At 37.7% G+C, this 20524-nt stretch overlaps 1 protein-coding gene across 1 annotated transcript; it reads left to right on the top strand.

Annotated features, from left to right (window-relative positions):
- Positions 1 to 8762: 8762 nt before the first annotated feature.
- LOC101828518 (zinc finger protein 54-like) lies at positions 8763 to 16035 on the top strand (the record flags this gene model as incomplete). Its single annotated transcript, XM_040741167.1, has 3 exons — positions 8763 to 8771; positions 13567 to 13693; positions 15440 to 16035. Coding segments are annotated over exons 1-3 (732 nt in total), but the record flags the coding sequence as incomplete, so codon positions are not given.
- Between the last annotated feature and the right edge of the window lie 4489 nt (positions 16036 to 20524).

Below are 20524 nucleotides of genomic sequence, written 5' to 3'. Positions count from 1 at the left end.
GATTTTGATAGACGATAATAGTAAGAATCCTTATGACATTTTCAGACATCCCTACTGTTATTCTCACTCTGTCTCTCTCTCTCTCTCTCTCTCTCTCTCTCTCTCTCTCTCTGTCTCTCTCTGTCCTGTGTTTATGCCTGTTCCTTCTCCATTAATCACACACACACACACACACACACACACACACACACACACACACACTGTATTCCATTCTTCCCTTCATTGTTTCCTGTTTTTTTCTACTGTCCATTGTTCCCCACTCCCCACAGGAGTCTCCTTTTACTTGTCTGCTTATTCCAGTTTCTCCAGGTTGTGTACTCCCATTTGATGATTTGGAGCTAGGAACTTTGTCTTTCTTTCTGGGTCTGACTTGTCTCACTCAATGTGATCTCTTTAGAGTCACCCATTTAGCTGCAAACATCATGACTTCAACTTTTCTGACAACTGAATACTATTACATGGTGATACAGATGTACCACATTTTCACTATCCATTAATCCCGTTTGTGCACATTTACATTGTTCCTAATATGTAGGAATTGTGAATAGAGCAGCAATGTGTATTGCTGAACAAGTATCTGTGGAGTAGGAGGCTAAGTCCTTTGAGAATATGCCAAGGAATGGAACAACTAAGTCAACATGTTGACATTATTTAAGTTGGGAATTTATTGAGGAGTGGATTCTCTGTATGTGTTTCCAGTGGCTATATTTTATATGTCATGGCATTTTATTCATGTGGTTTTCTTTCGGATGTTGTTGCTGCTTGGATTATTGGCTGTATTTTTCTTTCCTAGCCCTAACCCTTATAATATCTGCAATGTGACAAATCCATTGCCTACACAAAAAAATCTTAGAACACATCAGAGAGTCCATTCTAGACAGAACCCTTAAAATGTCTGGATTGTGAAAAATCCTTTGCCTACATAAAAATCTCAGAACACATCAGAGGGTTTATACTGGAGAGAGACATTACAAATGTGACAAGTCCTTTACTCGATGCTCAAATCTTAGAGCACATCAGAAAAGTCATATTGGAGAGAAACTTCACAAATGCCAGTACTTTGGTATACCTTACACCCACCTTTCAAATGTTAGCAGACATCAGAGAGTTCCTACTGGATAGAAAAAAATACCATTGTAAAGCAATGGACACACTATTTTCTGTATGTCCTTACTTACTATTACCTGTACTTACTATTTTCAGGTATAAAGAATAGAAACATAAAGATAAGGAAATTATGAAAATCATTAATGAAGTTTTAAATCTTATAAATTATCACAGAATTAATATTCAAATTAAGTATTGCAATAGTAACTGTGAGGATTATTATTTATGTCTATGTGTGCTGTGTCTACAAGAATTTCAGTTCACTGCATGTTTGTCTGTTATGTCTGAAGGCCAGAAGAGGGCATCACATTCACTTAAACTGTAGTTAAAAATGTTGTGAGCTATTGTGTGTGTTGATTTTGTTGAGTATGTTTTCTGCACTTTGAGCTGGTATTCTTTAACTTCTTCTATACCAATTATTTTTATATTTGCTTTTCTCAGGATGTCCTAGATTTCCTGAGTATTTTCTGTTAAGAATTTGTTGGATTACACTGTCTTAGGTTGAATCTTGGTCCTCCAATGTATATTCAACACCTGGATTCTCTCTTCCATCTCTTGCATTCTGTTGGATATGCTTACATCTGTAGTTCCTGCTCATTTATGCAGATTTTCTATTTTCAGGATTCTCTCAGTTTGTGATTTCTTTATTGCCTGCATTTCAATTTTTAAGTCTTGACTTGTTTCCTTATCCTGTTTGTTTGTATTTTCTTGCCTTTCCTTGCTTTTTTTAAAGAGGATTTCTTGCATTTTGATGTCTTTTCCTCTAATTCTTTTTAAAATTTTTTATTTTATTTTTATTTTTAAATTTAAATTTAAATTAGAAACAATGTTGCTTCACATGTCAATACCAGGTCCCTCTCCCTTTCCCTCCCCTCCTCCTGTGCCCTCCCACCAACCCCTCCAATATCCCCTCATTTCCCCAGGGAGGGTGAGGCCCTCCATGGGGGTGTCCATAGTCTCACATTTCATCCAGGGCAGGGACTAGACCCTCCCCCAAGAGTCCAGGGTGAGAGTGCATCTCTTATTATACCCAAAGTCCATTTGTATACCTGGGATAAATGCTGATCTACTGCCCAAGGCTCAATAGATTACCTAGGCCTCCTCACTAACACCCACATTCAGGGGGTCTTAATCAGTCCCATGCTGGATTCCCAGGCATCAGTCTGGAATTCAAGAGCTGAACCCTTGTCAGGTCAGCTGTTTCTGGGGGCTAAACCAGCCCAGTCTTAATCCCTTTGGTCATCAATCCTCCCTCTCTGTCACTGGATTTCTTGAGTTCAGCTCAGTGCTTAGCTGTGGGAGTCTGCCTCTGCTTCCATCAGCCATTGAATGAATGAAGGTTCTGTTTCCCAGACTCTCTGGCCATGAGACTTGTAGGCTGGCAATCCCCAGATCTATGTCTAAAATCCATATATGTGAGAGTACATCATTTTCTCTATCCACTCTTCAGTTGAGGGGCATCTAGATTGCTTCTAGGTTCTGGCTATTACAAATAATGCTGCTATGAACATAGTGGAACAAATGTCATTGTTGTATGAATGTGAATCTTTTGGATATATGCCTAAGAGTGGAGCTGCTGGGTCTTGTGGTAGGTTTATTCCAATTTTCCTGAGCAATCTCCATACTGATTTCCAAAGTGGCTGTACAAGTTGGCACTCCCACATTGGAGGAGTATTTCCTGAACCTCTTAGAAGAGAAAGGGGTGGTACCCTTGAACGAATTGGTACAGGAGACAGCTTCCTGAACATAACACCAGTAGCACAGACAGTGAGGTCAACAATTAATAAATGGGACCTCCTGAAACTGAGAAGTTTCTGTAAGGCAAAGGACACTGTCAGCAAAACAAAAAGGCAGTCCACAGAATGGGAAAAGATATTCACTAGCCCCACATTTGACAGAGGGCTGATCTCCAAAATTTACAAAGAACTCAAGAAGCAAGTCTCCAAAACACCAAAGGATCCAATTAAAAAGTGGGCTACAGAACTAAATAGAATTCTCAATAGAGGAGTCTAAAATGGCTGAGAGTCACTTGAGAAAGTGGTCAACATTCTTAGCCATCCGGGAAATGCAAATCAAAACAACTCTGAGATACTATCTTACTCCTGTCAGAATGGCTAAAATCAAAAACACCAATGAAAATTTATGCTGGAGAGGTTGTGGTGAAAGGGGAACATTCCTCCACTGCTGGTGGGAGTGCCAACTTGTATAACCACTTTGGAAATCAGTAAAAAAGATTTTATTAATTGATTTTTACATTCCAATCCAGGTTTCCCAACCATACATATGCATGTATGCACACACTGCCTGTATGTTTTGTACATGTACACCTCAAATACTCCCTGCTCTCACCACCTAACTTTGTACTCCATTGTGTTTACTCTCTATTGATTTTGCTTAAGACCCACTAGGTTAACTGGGAACTTTTGTGAGACTGAGGATTTGGATCTGGGTGTTGGAACTTGGGCTCAGCAGAAGACCACACCTAAAGGCAATGTATCTCCTAAAATGCATCCATAGAGAGAATTTGAGAGGTAAAGGTGGGGCTCTGTGAGTCATTCCCTTTCCTAGACTGATTTACTGATTGTGGTCTAGTGTGAGGTCAATGCTAGTAAGGACAGCTGTGGTTGGTTACTGATTACAACAGCTGTATGGAGTCTAGAGAGTGGCATGTCTTAGCCCTTCCTTCTCTTTCCAATCTTACTTCCTTTCTTCCTCATCTTCCTCAGTGTTCCCAGAGCCTCAGATTGAAGTGTAACTGATGTTTAGGCCAGGAAACATATACCCATAGAGATATTTTGTTTGTATTCAAACAAATGAAGTTTGCATAAATGTTAGTTGTAGCTGTTTTATTTTTAACAAAAAGTGCAAGTGTAGAGATATTTTGGTTGTAATCTGAACAATAAGTTTGACTAACAGTCAGAGTGCAGAGCTAAGTCACTAATCAGGCACATTCTGAGTTAAGACCAAAGTCACTGGTTAGTCACACATCTAAGCTACTAGTTAGTCACAGAGGCAAGTCAGTGGTGGCCACACCTTTAATCTCAGCACTGTGAAATAGAGGCAGATGGATCTCTGTTCAAGGCCTCCCTGGCCTACACAAGAATGACTCAGTCTAAAAGAGAAAGGGAGCTCACACCTTTGATCCCAACAGTTAAGATCACAAGCCTTTAATCCCAGGACTAGGGAGGTAGGAACAGGAGTGATGACTGGTTGGAGAGAGGAATATAAGGCAGCAGGAGACAAAAGCAGTGCATGTGAGGTTTGGTGGAGATCATTGTAGTCTGAGGATTCCTTGAGACAGGATTGTCCATTTTCACTGAGATAGAGGTAAGAGCTAGGGCCTGGCCTCTTTTTTTCTGATCCTCAGGCAAGCTTTAATTTGTTAGATTACAACAAAATATCACTACACATACCTTACTTAATTTCTGCATGTGGTTTTGGCATTTTCCTAGGGGTGGGTGGGGACAGTTGGGGGGTCTAAGCACTTTAGAATCAGCCACAGAAGACAAACATGTTTTTGAGTTACTAAAATGATAAGACCACCATCTACTTGTGAGAGCAGTACAGTGCAGAATGAACTCAGATGTAGGTTATTAGCATGGGCTGACCACTGACTTATGGAGACACATATGTGGGGTGGGGGGGCAGTTCGAGGCATGATTTCTCTTGGTTTAGGAGGCTGTCCTGGAACTAGCTCTTATAGACCAGTGGGGTTGTGAATATCTTTTCCCATTCTGTGGGCTACTCTTTTGTCTTGTTGACTGTGTTATTTGCCTTACAGAAGCTTCTCAGTTTCAGGAGGTCCCATTTATGAATTGACAATCTCAGCATCTGTGATACTGGTGTTATGTTCAGAAAGTGGTCCCCTGTACCTATTCAATCAAGGGTACCTCCCACTTTCTCTTCTAAGAGATTCAGAGGCTGGATTTATGTTGAGGTCTTGATCCATTCATGCATGGTGATAGATAAGGATCTGTCTGCAATCTTCTACATGTCGGCTTCCAGTAATGTCAACACCATTTGATGAAGATGCTTTCTTTTTCCATTGTATAGTTTTAGCTTCATTGTTGAAAGTTGGGTGTTTATAGTTGTGTGGATTAATATCAGAGTTTTCAAATGGATTCCATTGGTATATCTGTTTTGTGCAAATACCAAACTGTTGTTATTTCTATAACTTTGTAGTAGAGCTTGAAATCAGGGATGGTGACGCTTCCAGAGCATCCTTGATTTTATAGGGTTGTTTGGCTATACTGGATTTTTTGTTTTCCATATGAAGTTGACTATTATTCTTTCAATATTGTGAAGAATTACACTCAGATTTTCATGGGTAATGCATATATAGATTGCTTTTGGTAAGATTTCGATTTTACTATGTTAATCCTACCTATCAAACAGTATGGGGGACATTTCCATTTTCTGGTATCTTCTTAAATTTCTTTTTTTAAAGAGTCACAGTTCTTGTCATACAGGTCTTTCACTTGTTTGATTAGGATTACTCCAAGATATTTTATGTTGTTTGTGGCTATTGTGATGTGAGATGTTTCTCTGATTTCTTTCTCAACCCCTTTATCCTCTATATATAAGAGAGCTACCAATTTTATTGAGTTAATCTTGTATCCTGCCTCTTTGCTGAAGGTGTTTACCAGCTGTAATAGTTTTCTGATAGCATTATGTGAGTCACTTAGGTAAAGTATCATGTCTTCTGCAAATAGTGAAAGTTTGACTTATTCCTTTCCAATTTATATTTGATCTCCTTTTCTAGTCTTATTGCTTTAGGTAGATCTTTAAGTACAATAATGAAGAGCTACAAAGAAAGCGGACAACCTTGTGTTGTTTCCAGTTTTAGAAGAATTGCATTGAGTTTCTCTACATTTAGTTTCATGTTGGAGGTTCATTTGCTGTATGTTGCTTTCACAGTTTGCCAGAAATTGACTTTAATATTACCATGAGCGAGGGAAAGACAGGTGGATCCCAGTGAGTTGTGGGCTAGGCTGATCTCCATAGTGAGTTCTATGACAGCCAGGGCTTCATGGTGAGATTTTGTCTCAGGCAAAAAAGGAGAAAGAAATGTGTCTTCTTGTGTCAAGTCCTTAATTTTGCACCTTAGAACCTGGAAAAACACAGTATGATGTTTTATGGTATCAGATCACATTATTTTCAGTTTGAAATGGCATTAAAAAAGATGGTATTGACACTAGCCCTTAATTCTAGGATTTGGGAAGTAGTGGCAGGTAGATCTTGGAGTTCTTGCCAGCCTGGTATACAGTGGGAGTTTAAGGATAGCTGTGATTAAACAGAGAAACCATGTCTCCAGGGGAGGGGAATAAGAAAAAGGAAAAGGTATTATCATGCAGATTAAAATTAGAAAGCATCTTTTGAATAATTACCATAACTCATCTACATTGGAAAAATCTCTACAAGAGTCTTGTTTTCTTGGTTCAAAATAAACACTCTGTTCATGAACACATGAACAAATCATTCATTTTGGTTCTTGTGTTTGCTGTGTTTGAGAACTGAACTTGTTGTGTTGCTCTGTCTTGCCCAGGACTCACCATGTAGAACAGGCTGTACTGGACCTCAAGAGTTCCATCTCCCTCAGTCTCCCAAGGACTAAGATTAAAGGTGGGCATCTAAACAACTGTTGAAGCTTGGGAGTTGGCAATTAGTAAGCCATAGAGACCAGGGAGTGGAGGCCCACACCCTTAATCCCAGGCCAAGGGATGAGAAAAGAAGCAGACAGCAGTTCAATGTCACCACAGACTACCAGAGATTTAATCAGTCTCAAGGGGAAATGGATATCACACCTTTAATACCTGTACTTGTAGGTCACACACCTTTAATCCCAGCACTAGGGAGGTGGAGACAGGAGTTAATTTGTCTGGGTGGTGAGAGGTATATAAGGCAGGAGCATGCACAGCTCAGCCCATTCAGTCTGAGGACTCTAGAAACTGGATCTCACCCTTTAGTCCTGATGATTCAGTAGAGGTAAGAAGTCTCACTAGGGGTTGTCTGTTTTACTTCTCTGATTTTTTTCAACTTTTGCAGCGATATCTGATTCTGGGTTTATTAAGACTAATTAGATTTTTGGCTATAAAACATGTTGTGTTCTATTTTGTGGTATGTTGAGGCCCAGTGGTGTAACTGTTGACTTCCCACAGGAGGAGAGTCAATACCTACAGCCTGTTTAAAGGGCTTTTTACTGAAAATGGATGCTGCCCAATTGCAGTCAGCTTTCTTTTGGTAAAAATAGTTTCTTTGCAGTCTCCCCTGCTCCTCCTCAGGGAAGAGGGTTTAAATTCTGGTCCATCTCAAGTCCTCTGGCTGTGACTGTAGCACATGTCTTCTTCAGCAGTAGGGACTCACCTGTGGGAGGCAAATGTGGACAACCCCAGTAGCCTGTACTGTTTATGCATTCTCAAGGACATCTGTGACCAACAACTTCAAAGCAGGCTGCTGTAGGTGGTTTGACAGAAAATCTGTGACTGTTTTGAGGAAAATCATAAACTGAGATGGGAAATTTTCATTTATACTCTAACTGAACATGCATACAGAGACATATGTGTATTGTAGGCATTTTTGGTGGTTGATAACCAGTAAGATTCCTTATGACTTTTTCCAGACATCAATACTGCTATTTCACTTACCTGTGTTTATGTCTCTCCCTACTCCATACTTTTCACACACACACACACACACACACACACACACACTTTATTCTAGTTCCCCCTTTTTAGATCATTGTTCACTGTTTTTATTATGTCTATTACTCTATCTTTCCACACAGTGGTCTCATTTTAGTTCGCCGGTTCCTGAAGTTACTCCAGGTTATGTACTTACATCTAAAGATTGGGAGCTAAATACTTCCTATAAGAGAGAAGATACAATCTCTGTCTTTCTGAGTACGGGTTTCTCCACAAATACTGATCTTTTCTTGGTCCATCCATTTAGCTGAAAGATCGTGATTTCAATTTCTTTAGAGCTGAATAGTATTCCATAGTGTATGTGTACCACATTTTCACTATCCATTTGTCCAGTTCAGGGACACTTAGGATGTTTCTATTTTTGCAGTTTTGTGAGTAAGGAAGCAATAAATAAGGCTTAATAAATATCTGGGAAGAAGGATGCTACAGTCCTTTGAGAATATGCCAAGGAATTAAAGTGCTGGGTTGACTTGCCAAATTTATTTAAGTTGAGAATTTATTTATTTGGAATTTATTATTTCCCATATTCTCATGGGTAAATCCTCTGATTCTCTTGTTTAAATTTTGCCTCTAATTATTGTCTGCAAAGCTGCTTTAGTGAAATGAATTATCTTAACTTGAGAGTTTCTTGAAATGCACGTTAAGTCTCTATCAATTTTAAGATTGATTTTTTTTCTGAATGTAATCATAGTTGAGACTGATTTTCCCTTCAACCTTTAAATGTCATTCAAAGTCCTCTGGATTTAGGATCATTGTCTGGATACATAGTATTTTGGTTGCTTGGGATTTTTCATTTGAACTGACATTTTCTCTAACAGCTCTCAGTATTAATTTTTTTCTTTTTTCTTTTCTACCTTATATGACAGGAGAGCAAGCCATCTATCTGCTCATTGTTCCTGAAAGAGATAACTCAAAGAAGAAAAACAGAAAGAAATGAGTGAATCTCCAGTAAGCATGTCCCAGGTCAGTGGACATGTCCACTTTTCTATAAATATTATATGTTCAGATAATTTCAAGTCATTAATTTTTTGTTGATGATAATATTTTAAATTTTAGTATGAGTATGAAATTTGTTTCAAATAAACAAACATAAGCAAACAACATAAAAATCACACTGCAATTAACCAGACCCAAACTTTGTACAAAAAAATGTACTTTTATTTAGCAAGAATATTCATTGGGAGCAGAACCTCTGGAGTCTTACAAAAGGAGTTTTACAAATTGGTTATTGAACATATATTTATCAAGTTATCCAACAGAAAATAAAAATAACTGTGATAGAATTAGAGGTAGAAGAGCACACATATATATATACGTATATATATATCTGATTTTATAAGTGGTGTTCATTACCTTTATTAGTCCTAGCTCAACCTTAATATGCAGTCTTTGTTTGCTTTCCTCAGTATTCTGGTGTGCTCTCATGCATATTGTTTCTCATATACATATATTATTGACAAGTTTCTGTGTATGAGGAAAATGTGATTTCTTCTTTCTGACAATGTATGACTTCACTTAATAGTACACATTCTAAGACCATTTTACAGAAAATTTTGTTGACATTTTCTCTTCAACTGCATGATATTGCAGTTTATATGTATAGCATGTTAGTAGAATTATGTTGATCTTAATACTTTCCTATGGTAAATGCAGTAGCAGTGAATAAGGTATGCAAATATTGTAAGTATTGGGATGTGGAGGTTTCTGGTTATATTCTCAGGAGTGACATTGATGGGTCATATATTGTCTCTTCAATTTTGTGAACAATTTCAAAGCTGATTCCCAGAATGACTGTATTAATTTACACTCCTGTACATATACCAACAGTGTATGAGTGTTCCTTTCTCTCCTAATCTTCTCTAATATTTGTTTTCTGGTTAGATGATGACAGCCATATTCCAAATCATCTTTGGTTTCTGTTTCCATGATGGTATTTATGGATCGGGAACACCTTTGCAATATTTAATGGTCCTTTGTGTATTTGTCTTTCAAGAGTGTCTATTCAATTATTTGCCCTTTTCTTGTTTGGCAGTTTTAGTTCTTTCTAATTTAATTTCTGAAATTCTTTTTAAATTCTATGTATGAGCTTCTATCTGAAGTTCTGCTGGTACAGATTTTCTCCTTTCAGCTGGGTATGTGGATACTGCTAATTGTTTCCATATAGAAACATTGTATATTCATATAGTCCTCTGTGTTCTGTTCCTGTGCTGTTGGTCTTCTCTCTAATCAATAATACCTTGCCCATACCAACATCCTGGTGGGTATTCTCTGTGTTTTCTAGATTTGTATGTGTTTCTGGCTTTAAATAAAGTTTTTCATTTCTTTGACCAAATTTGTACAAATGAAAGAATCTAATTGAATTACCAGAATCATTTGTAGAAAAGAACACATTTTTGTACTGTACTTTTTGCATCCTTTGAGAAATATTAAATATGCTTAGCCTTCTGCTTTTCTTTCTTGTTCCTCTACCATATTCTTCTCATCTACCTTTTATGACAATACCAGGCAGTATTTATAACAACAACTATACAATGTAATTCAATTAACCTCACTATTACCACTTTTCTCCATTTAGTACTTCCCAGACTATTTTTCCCTAGCAGGTAAATATGCCACCTGAACTTATGACCACTAACTTTCAAGATATTTACATTTTAACACATAACCATAAAATACATGTATGTGATGCTTGTTTGCTGTAGAAGATGGAATACAACTTTATGTTTTAGTAAGTGACAGCTCCTGTGTCATGTAGTCTCTATTTGTGAGCACTGTCCCATTTTCTTGAATAATGGTTATAAAGACCACATATTGAAACACATGGGACAGAGGTCACAACATCCTAGCAATAGATGCAATTAAGAGACAAAGCTTGGTTTTCAATGATAAGTAATTCTTGGTTCCCATTACTAAAAATTAAGCACACTGAACAGTGTGGAACACAGCTTGTACATGTGGCTTAATCCTACCATGAAAATGTATTCTTGAATGTAGATTCAAATTGTAGTTGTGTTACTTGGAATTTCAATTGCTGTGAAGAGACACTAAGATGGTGGCACCATTTCTAAAGGACAGCATTTAATTGAGCTCACATTTTCAGAGATTCAATTCATTATCATCATGGATGTATACAGAAAGATAAGTTGGAGAAGTACCTGAGAGTCCTGAATTTGCAGTCAGTAGGAAGTCAGTCGAATGACACATTGAGTGAACCTTGGGAAAGGAGATCTCCATCTCTCCCCTACAGTGACACACTTCCTAACTCAAGGCCATACTGAAAACAACAAAAGCCATGCCTCCTAATAGTGCCACTTACAATGTAGGGCAATTACATCCAAACTACCAAAGTAGTCTAATTGAATTTCTCCTTGGTGTTCAATATCACGGTTGTAATGGGTAGTCTTCCCACCAGCAGCCTGGGTCCCGAGCTGTCTCAGCCCCCAAATAACACAGGAAACACTATATTTCCACATGGTCTTCTCTTACAGGAGAAAAGGGTATAGACCTCTTATTTCTCCTGCATCCTACATCGTGACTGACTGTGCCTCTCTTTTCAGAATCCTCCTTGACTCCTAGCCCCTCTTATCTTTTTCCCTATTGGCCAACAGTGCTTTATTTAATCAACCAATGAGACAATGTATACACAAGGACTTCCCCATCACACAGTAGTGATGATATATCCATGTATTTGTTCACACCTGCCATCTAGTTGTCTCAGGATATTTGCTCCTCGCACTACACACATATTTAGGATGCTCAGTTGTAACTACCCAAGCTACAGAGAGCAGTGTTTTGGTTTTTTGTTTGTTTATTTGTTTTGTTTTGTTTTGAAAGCAATCCTTCTGTGCATCCCTGGCTCTCCTAGAAGTAGCATGTAAGCCAGTCTGGTCTCAGACTCACAGAGATCCACAAGTCTCTGTGCCCAAGTGCTGGGATTAATGGCATATACCACCACATTATGCCAGAGATTAGTATTTCTATTAGTCTTTTTCTTTTTGCCCCCAATAGAATCCCACTATGCAGGTTTTCATGGTTGGGAATCATTATACAGCATTATGTGGAATGCACCAGGAATAATATCTTGATGGTATTGACTGATAGATGCACAGAAGCCATCAAGTTTGATGCATAAAGAACACTCCTCACAATTGCTTTGTTCTAGTCAGTTGCCTGTGAAGGTCATGGCTCTCCTCCCTTACCCTGAAGATACAGTGTTTTAAAGTGGAGACTTGGGAATGGGCTCTGACCTACAGGTTTGCATTTATACCTTCCTCATGGCTCAGACAGAATATGTTGTCACCATGCACTTCTAGAGAAATAAAGGAAAACTCATAAACACTAATAACATACAATCTTTTAGATAATATGCATAAGTACTAAAAAGGAACATCATTACAACTACAAAATTCAGATACAAAAAAAGCCCAAATATTTTCCTGAGCTGTTCTTCTGAGCTCTATATCATTTCAAAAGCACTGACAAGGTGATGATATTTCTCACAGAATTTACTATATTCTTTTGCTTATATTAAATATATGTCACTTCTGAATAAATCGACATTTATAATTGTGTGTACTTGCTTAGTACAACTTAAACATCATAGGATATATTTTTGGAGATTGTAATTTGATTTATCTTGTGGGACCACCAGGTCTGCAATAATGACAATGAGATTTATTGTTGTTGATGAATTGGCCTTTAGTTTAGGCTTCTTCCAAGCTACCTCTTATAACTTAAATTTACCTGTTTCTGTTAATCTATGTTCTGTCATGTGGCTTTTTACCTGTCCTCCTTTCTTAAAACTTGTTATTGATTTTGCTGGCATCTACTTCCGCACCAGATTCTTCCTGAGTTCTCTCTATCCATGAAACTCTGGCTTCGCTAGTGGTCATTTGGCTCTTTATTAAGCCAATCAGGTGCATTAAGCAGGTGAGGCAAAACACACACACATGGTCATGCATGCAATATAAACAAATATCCTGTAACAGGACTTTCCTCAATTTTTAGAACTCTACAGAAATGAAAAATTCTTCCAAATATTTGAAATTGTTATTCAGCATAAGTTGCCATATTCTCATTTTGTTAGGTAAATTTTAGATTGTGTCAAATGTGGTTGATGTGGCTTTTTCTATCTGCTTATTAGTGACTCAAAAATAAGCTCATAGGTTACCTGTTTTTATATGTTAATGTTTAAAGCAACAGTATGCAATGTTATCACACACAGAGTTACTGTGGAAAAAAGAGAAAATTATTTGCTTGTGAACTCAACCATGAATTATACCCTCCATATCTATCACTTTGCTGTATAATGGAATGGCAAGGGACATACGGTTCAAACACAGAGTTGAGCATGTTATAATAGAATCATGTAAAATCAAAGAATTCACAGAGTTGACAGAAGAGCAGTATATTGCCATGATCTACAGGAACAGCAATTAAAGCACTTTTCCTCATCATAAGTGTTCCTTCTGAGTCATGTACACTCTGATCCTGTAGGACATAATCACAGCATCCAAAACAGATACATAACAATGTTCAGACCTTGAATGTGTGTAGTTTTGTTTATATTGCTTGTGACCCTGTTGTGTCATACTGTTTTTACAAACCTAGAACATCCATTATACATGGTGACTATATTAAAATCATCAGTTTGATTAAATGTCTTCATCATCTACATCCTTAATTCTCTTCAAGTCTAATAATATACACAAAAGCACTCTGCCTATTAACACATGGTCAAACAATTCTCTTGTTTCAGGGTCTTTTGACATTCAAGGATGTGTCTGTGGACTTCTCCCAAGAGGAGTGGCAATGCCTTGACCCTGCTCAGAGGGCTTTGTACATTGATGTGATGTTGGAGAATTACAACAACTTGGTCTCTGTGGGTAAGAATATTTTGCTTGTAGAATTCCTAACTAATAATCCCTTGTATGTATTGGCACTATTGGTTGTAAATTCTATGTTAAGTTGCCTTAGAAGCAGCAGGAATCCATGGAAATTTTGGAAGAAGAAAAGAACCTTTTCACAATATTTCATTTTTGTTTCCATTTTCCATGTAAAAAGTGTCAACCATGCCTCATCTTGATTCCATAATGCATTCATAACACTACTATCATATACTATTTACACCCATATGTTAAAGTTCTGTGTCTATAGTTGTACCTGACATGGTAAAATACTGAGGAAAAATCTCAAGATATACAACCTTTACATTCCCTAAATTTGTTAAAGATTCTGACAAGAAATAGCAACAGGAAGACATCCCTATATTCCTCTGCTTTGTGTTCTCTTCATTTGCTGATGAGAGTACTTTGTTAGATGTCTGTATTCTTTCTCAAAATTGCACATGGGTCAGGGTCTACTTGATGAAAGATGTGGATTAGTGTATGCATGGTAGGCCTGGTAACCTTTTGGAAGCAAATGAGATTCTCCTGGGATATGGATAGGAGAGAAATCAGAGTGGGCTTGGGAATGATGGCTTCTGATAAAAGAGAAAGCAAGAGGTGAGAATGGTTTTTGCCATATTCAATTCTACTTGAAAGCATTCCTGATCATTTAATTTAGTGTAGCTTCTTGGTACAAGGATGCATCCTGTCAGTGTAACTACTGCAACAAGAGCCTATTATGATGAGAATACTAGTACAACATGCAATTTGATTTAAAGTTCTTGACATCAGATTAGAATAATTTCACAAACTATAAGCCTAATGTGGATGCTTGAAAAAGGATTATTTTTAGTAGCCTTCCTTGATGTCTGTCTTTACGTTAATCCTTAATTTTCTTTTTTTCAGTTTTTTAGATTTTTATTTAAATTAGAAACAAGCTTGCTTCACATGTCAATCCCAGCTCCCTCTCCCTCCCATTTTCCCATGCCCCCACCATCCCCAGAGGCTGGAGGATCCTTCATTTTCTTACTAGTACAGGATAGACAGCTTTCCTTCTGAAAAATACTCCTAGGAGCTGGTGTACCCACTAGACTCAAATAACCCTGTGAAGAAAGATAAAGAAACATGATACCATGTGGATCTCAGTCAATGGAGAGTACAAATAACCCATCAATGCCTGTGACAGCCCGGTCTCAAAAGATCTGAGTCCCTGATATCTGGCAGAATACTGCCTTTCATTCTGCTACTTCTGAAGAATCTAATGTGGTTTTCTAGAGAGAAAATAAACCCTGTGATACTTTTAAGTAAGACTTAAATCTTTTAAGGAATTTGGTCTTATGAATACTACTCTTCATTGCCTCTTACTTAATAGTATAAGTGCTGTGGACCTGGGATTGGATTAACCTCCTCTTCATCAGTTTCAAAGGAATGATTTAAACATAAACACATGTTTTCTGCATTTAATGAATCAATGAGCACATCCCAAAGCTAAGTATTTCTCCCTCATTTTCCTGATCCATCCTGTGCCATTACACATTTTCATAAGGTTGAGATGTCTGTTATAATTCACTGACATTTAAGACTGTCAGTCTGATTTTGTGAGAACACATTCAATTAGTGTTTGAGAAACATCTCTAAGTGCTTTATGGTTGACATTTTTAATGAGATAACAAAGAGAGACAATAATTTATCAGATGTTTCATTTTTGTAACAATCCTTACTAATATGAGCTTACTAATTTTCCAGAGAACTATTTCATGTATGATCCTGTCCATCAACATGGGAAGACTGAAAAGGAGTCTTATCACTGTAATCAGTTTGGGAAAATTCTTCATGACCCCTCCACATGTGCACTTATTCGAATAAGTGAAATTACAGAAAACTCTAATGACTGTAGATGCAGTAGTCCTGGAGATGCCTCTCTTGACTTATCAAACACAGATATACATGAAAGCGTGCACACAGGAGAAAAACCCTGCAATTCTAAAGACTCTGAGAAACCCTTAGACTTGAGTTCAAGCATTACTCAAGATCAGAGACTCTACACTAAAAAGAAAGAACACAGAGAGAGAGAAGATGATGAATGTTTTGACACTACATATACTCCTTTGCAACAACAAAACTACATTGGAGAGAAACGGTACCAGTGTGGGAAATGTAAGAAATGCTTCAGTACTGCCTCATACCTCACTGTACATCACAGAATTCATACAGGAGAAAAGCCTTACACGTGTAAGGACTGTGACAAATCCTTTATTATGAAGTCAAGCCTTACAAAACATGAGAGAATCCATACAGGAGACAAGCCTTACACATGTAAGGAATGTAACAAGTCCTTTAATGTGAGTTCAAATCTTACATTGCATAAGAGAATTCATACAGGAAAGAGGCCCTACAAATGTAAGGACTGTGGGAAATCCTTCACTACAAGCTCGAGTCTTACACTGCATCATCAAAATTCATACAGGAGAAAAGCCTTACACATGTAAGGACTGTGACAAATCCTTTATTATGATGTCAAAACTTAAACAGCACCAAAGAATTCATACAGGAGAAAAGCCTTACAAATGCAAAGAATGTGACAAATCCTTTACTCTGAAGTCAACTCTTACAGAGCATCAAAGAATTCATACAGGAGAGAAACCGTACACATGTAATTACTGTGACAAATCCTTTACTGTGAAGTCAACTCTTACAGTGCATCAGAGAATTCATACAGGAGAGAAGCCTTACAAATGCCAGGAATGTGACAAATCTTTTACTACATGCACATATCTTGGTGAACATCAGAAAATGCATACTGAAAAGAAATCTTATAAATGTGGAGAATGTGGCAAATCTTTTACTACAAGCACATATCTTAGAAAACATAAGAAAATTCATTCTAGAGAGAAGCCTTACAGATGTGGATAATGTGACATGTCTTTTGTCCAGAGTTCAAATCTTAGAAAACATCAGAGAGTCCATACTGGAGAGAAACTCTACAAATGTACACCACGTGAGACATCCTTTTCCTTCAAGAAAAATCTTCGTACACATCAGATTGTCTGTACTGAAATGGAAAGTGTAAAAAAATCTGGAATGTGACAAATCCTTTGTCTACATAAAATATTTTAGTGCACCCTCAGAGAGCTCACACTGGGGAGACGTATTATGGACAAAAGGAATGTAAGAAGATATTGGGTAACTGCTCATATCTTAGAGCACACCAGAAAATTCATATCACAGAGAGAAACTTCACAAAAGTTAAGATTGTAGCATGTATTATATCCACCTTTCTAATCTTAGAAGCCACCAGAGAGTTCACACTGGACAGGCAAACACCATTGTAAATAATGTGACATAGCATTTATATAGTGTTCTTGACTTAAAATCCCAGATATATATAATGGAAACAAAGATAAGGAACTTCTGAAAGCCTTTATATAAGTTTTAAAACTTATAAAATTACACAGAGTTCATATTGAAATAAAATTCTGACAAAATAACTGTGTGAATTATTTTAAATGTGTGTGGTTGCCTTGGCTACAAGAATTTCTGGCAGTATGTATTTGTTTGATGACTGTGGAGGCCAGAAGAGGGCATCATATTCCCTGAAGCTGTACTTAAACACAGTTGTGAAATATGTATCTTGATCAACATCCAAAAATTGAGAATAATGTCATGCAAGGTGATACATACCTTCAATCCCAGGAGTTGGTAGGCAGAGGCAAGAAGATCTCTGTGAGTCTGAGGTCACCATGGTCTATATATTCAGTTCTAGGGCTTTCAGGACTTCATACTCAGTCTTAACAATAATAATAATAAATAATAATAATGACAAAATGTAGTAACATAAAAATGTAGGAAAGACCTCTAATTTGCTGTACATAACACAACTCATATTTCCAGGAACTACATAAATTTTTATCATACATTGTAGGAGGAAGTCTGTATGCCGCCATTAAACATGTGACTTACTAGAGGCGCATACAGATGAGGTAATAAAAGGGCGGTTTACCACACCGCTAACCACACCCACTTTAGGCATGACTAAAGACGTATATGGCCGGACGTAAAGACGTATACTTACGTAGGCGGTAAACTACGTCACTTTTGGGCATGGCTAGGGGGCGTTACAGGGGAAGGCATAAAAGACAGCACACAGGAAGTCTCGGTCTCTTTTCCCGGAGTTCGGCTTCCGGTTCGGCACCGACTCCTTTGGAGCCACAATACATAATACCTATGCATCATTATTCATTAGAAGTTACACCTATCAAACATATTCAATTAGACAAATCCTTTCTGTAGTGTTCAAATTGCTCACAAAAGCAAATCTCACCCTAAATTAAATGCAAACAAGTGATCTCACCATTTTCTCACTTCAAAATCTTCATAGTAGAATAAAACTTTAAAACAGAAAGAGGGTGAGAAAATGTAAAGAGAGAAGCTGTCTTTGTTATTTCAGACATTTCTGATGAGAATTGTGAAAGTCATGGATCCAGCTCAGCATCTTGACCAAGATCCAGCAACTGAGCTATATGATGCCCTCAACCTGAATTGATGCTTTGACCTCCATATCTTGCATGATTGGGGTGGTTCATATCTGTACAACATGGACATATTGGAATTATGGAAATTCTTATGAATCATTCATGACTTCTCCTAGGAGTACTGGTAAGCTTCCCCAGGAATATCATGTGCATAGAACCTCTCTGATTTTAGGGAGATATACTCATCTAATTTAAAGATCTTCCTTATGCCTTTTAGGATGCGATGCACATAAAGACAGACGTCTCTTGTTAAGGCTCTGAGATAGTCTTGAAACATCCATGCCTGTACTTACTCAAAAATAAGTTAATCAGAACAAAGTCCAAGTCTTCCTTCAGTATGTTCAGGTGATTATGTGGTATACCCAGTAACAAAATTAGAATGGCTAGAGCTACCTCTGCCTTACACAGTAATTCATATCAATGGGAAAAGAATACTGTGAAAACTGATCAAAGAAAGAGGTGTCAGGACCTCCATTCCTAGAAAAGTTAGCTTGTGCAGGGCTACTGTGGTATCTTATGACGATGGAATAAAAGTACTAGGATTACATATATGCATTAAATTAGTAAAGATATAGAACTTGAATATTGTATTATGTCAGAAAAGGAACATTAACCTGCAGCAGGTTTGGGCTGAGGATCTTTCTTGAATACAGTGACCATTAAGAGTTATTAAAACATTGCTAGGTAAATGGCAACTTGCCAGGGCTGGCTTAAGACATTTTTTCTATCTAGATTTCTTCAAACATCAAGAACTGCCCACCTGTGAATGGGCTTCAATTGCCTCTAGATTCTTAGAAGTTGGGTTATGGAGCTGGTAATTAAAAATGATTGTAATAGATAACTGCTTTTTCAGTTTATCAATGATGACTAAAGATATAAAAAGGTGTTAAACAACACAACCCTGGAAACAAAAATGACATGATAAATGTTTTAGAACAGCATGAATCTATCTCTGTTTAGTAAATTCTATATACACAAAGGATCAGCGAAGTCTAACTCAGCCCTCCTTTACCTATGCCTTGCCTTTGCAACCAAATGGGCTGCCCACCACACAATCAGCAGCAGACATAACAGGAATGCGTCACAAATGTCTCAGCAATCCCCAATGGCTTTGGCTCAGTGATGCACAGTGAAAACCTTTTTCAAAATAAAACAATAAAAAACAAACAAAAATAAAACTACTTGACATATGCAAAAAAAGAAGATTCCTCTTGTGGTTTGTCCTTGTGGTGTGAGTGTGCAGCTTTTGATTATATTACTAAGAGTGGAAATGCTATGTCTTGAGGTTGATCAATTCCCATTTCCTGAGAAACCAACATCCTGATTTCCACAGTAACTGTATGAGTTTGCATTACCATCAACAATGGAGCTGATGGGGCAGAAGCAGAGATTCCCAGCTAAGCATTGATCTGAGCTCCTGGACTCCAGTTGTAGAGAGGGAGGAGTGATGAACAACAGGGTTCAAGACTGTGTTGGGGAAACCCACAGAATCAGAGGACCTAAGCAAGTGGGGGCTTAGGGACTCAAGGCTGACACCTGGGTAATCTGCAAAACACTGAACTAGGCCCCCTGATTGTGGGTATGAGCTGGGGCGCTTGAGGAGTCTAGGGTCACTGGCAGTGGTACTAGTATTTATCCCTAGTATATGAATAGGCTTTTGGGAGCACATTCCCTATGGAGGAATACCTTGCTCAGCCAAGACACAGTGAAGAGGGCTTTGGTACTGTGCCATATATTGGGACAGATTGATGATCCCCCATGGAAGGCCTCATTCTCTCTGAGGAGTGAATGAGGGTAGGATTGGGAGATGGTGGGGCAATTGGAAGGACTGGAGAGATAGAGATGAAAGATTGATATGTAAATGAGATTTCTTTAATTTATGAAAAAAATGGGCTGAGCGTTGGTGGCCCATGCTTTTAATCCCAGCACTTGGGAGGCAGACGCAGGTGGATCTCTGTGAATTCAAGACCAGCCTGGCCCACATAGTGAGTTACAGGACAGTTTCCAAAACAATACAGAGAAACTCTGTCTCGAAAAAACAAAAAATAAATAAAAATAAAAAGAAATGAAATCTCCATTGACTCTTGGCTCAGTGGTGCATAATTTCCAAATTCTGGAGGCAGAAACAAGTGGATCACTGAGAGTTCACCAGGTTTCAAAGTTAAAACTCCAAGGCAAATAGAGATACACAGAGAAACCCAATGTCATATAACAAAACAATGAAAAAAAGGAAGAAATATTAGAGGAAATTCAATGATTTCATTAAGAAGTAATGAAAAATGGGAAAATATTTACTACA

Source organism: Mesocricetus auratus, unplaced genomic scaffold (genome assembly GCF_017639785.1).
Source record: "Mesocricetus auratus isolate SY011 unplaced genomic scaffold, BCM_Maur_2.0 contig_11830_pilon_obj, whole genome shotgun sequence".
In the NCBI taxonomy this organism is placed as follows: Eukaryota; Metazoa; Chordata; class Mammalia; order Rodentia; family Cricetidae; genus Mesocricetus; species Mesocricetus auratus.
The sequence above is the reverse complement of the archived record's forward strand: the minus strand, read 5'-3'. Positions and strand labels throughout refer to the sequence as shown.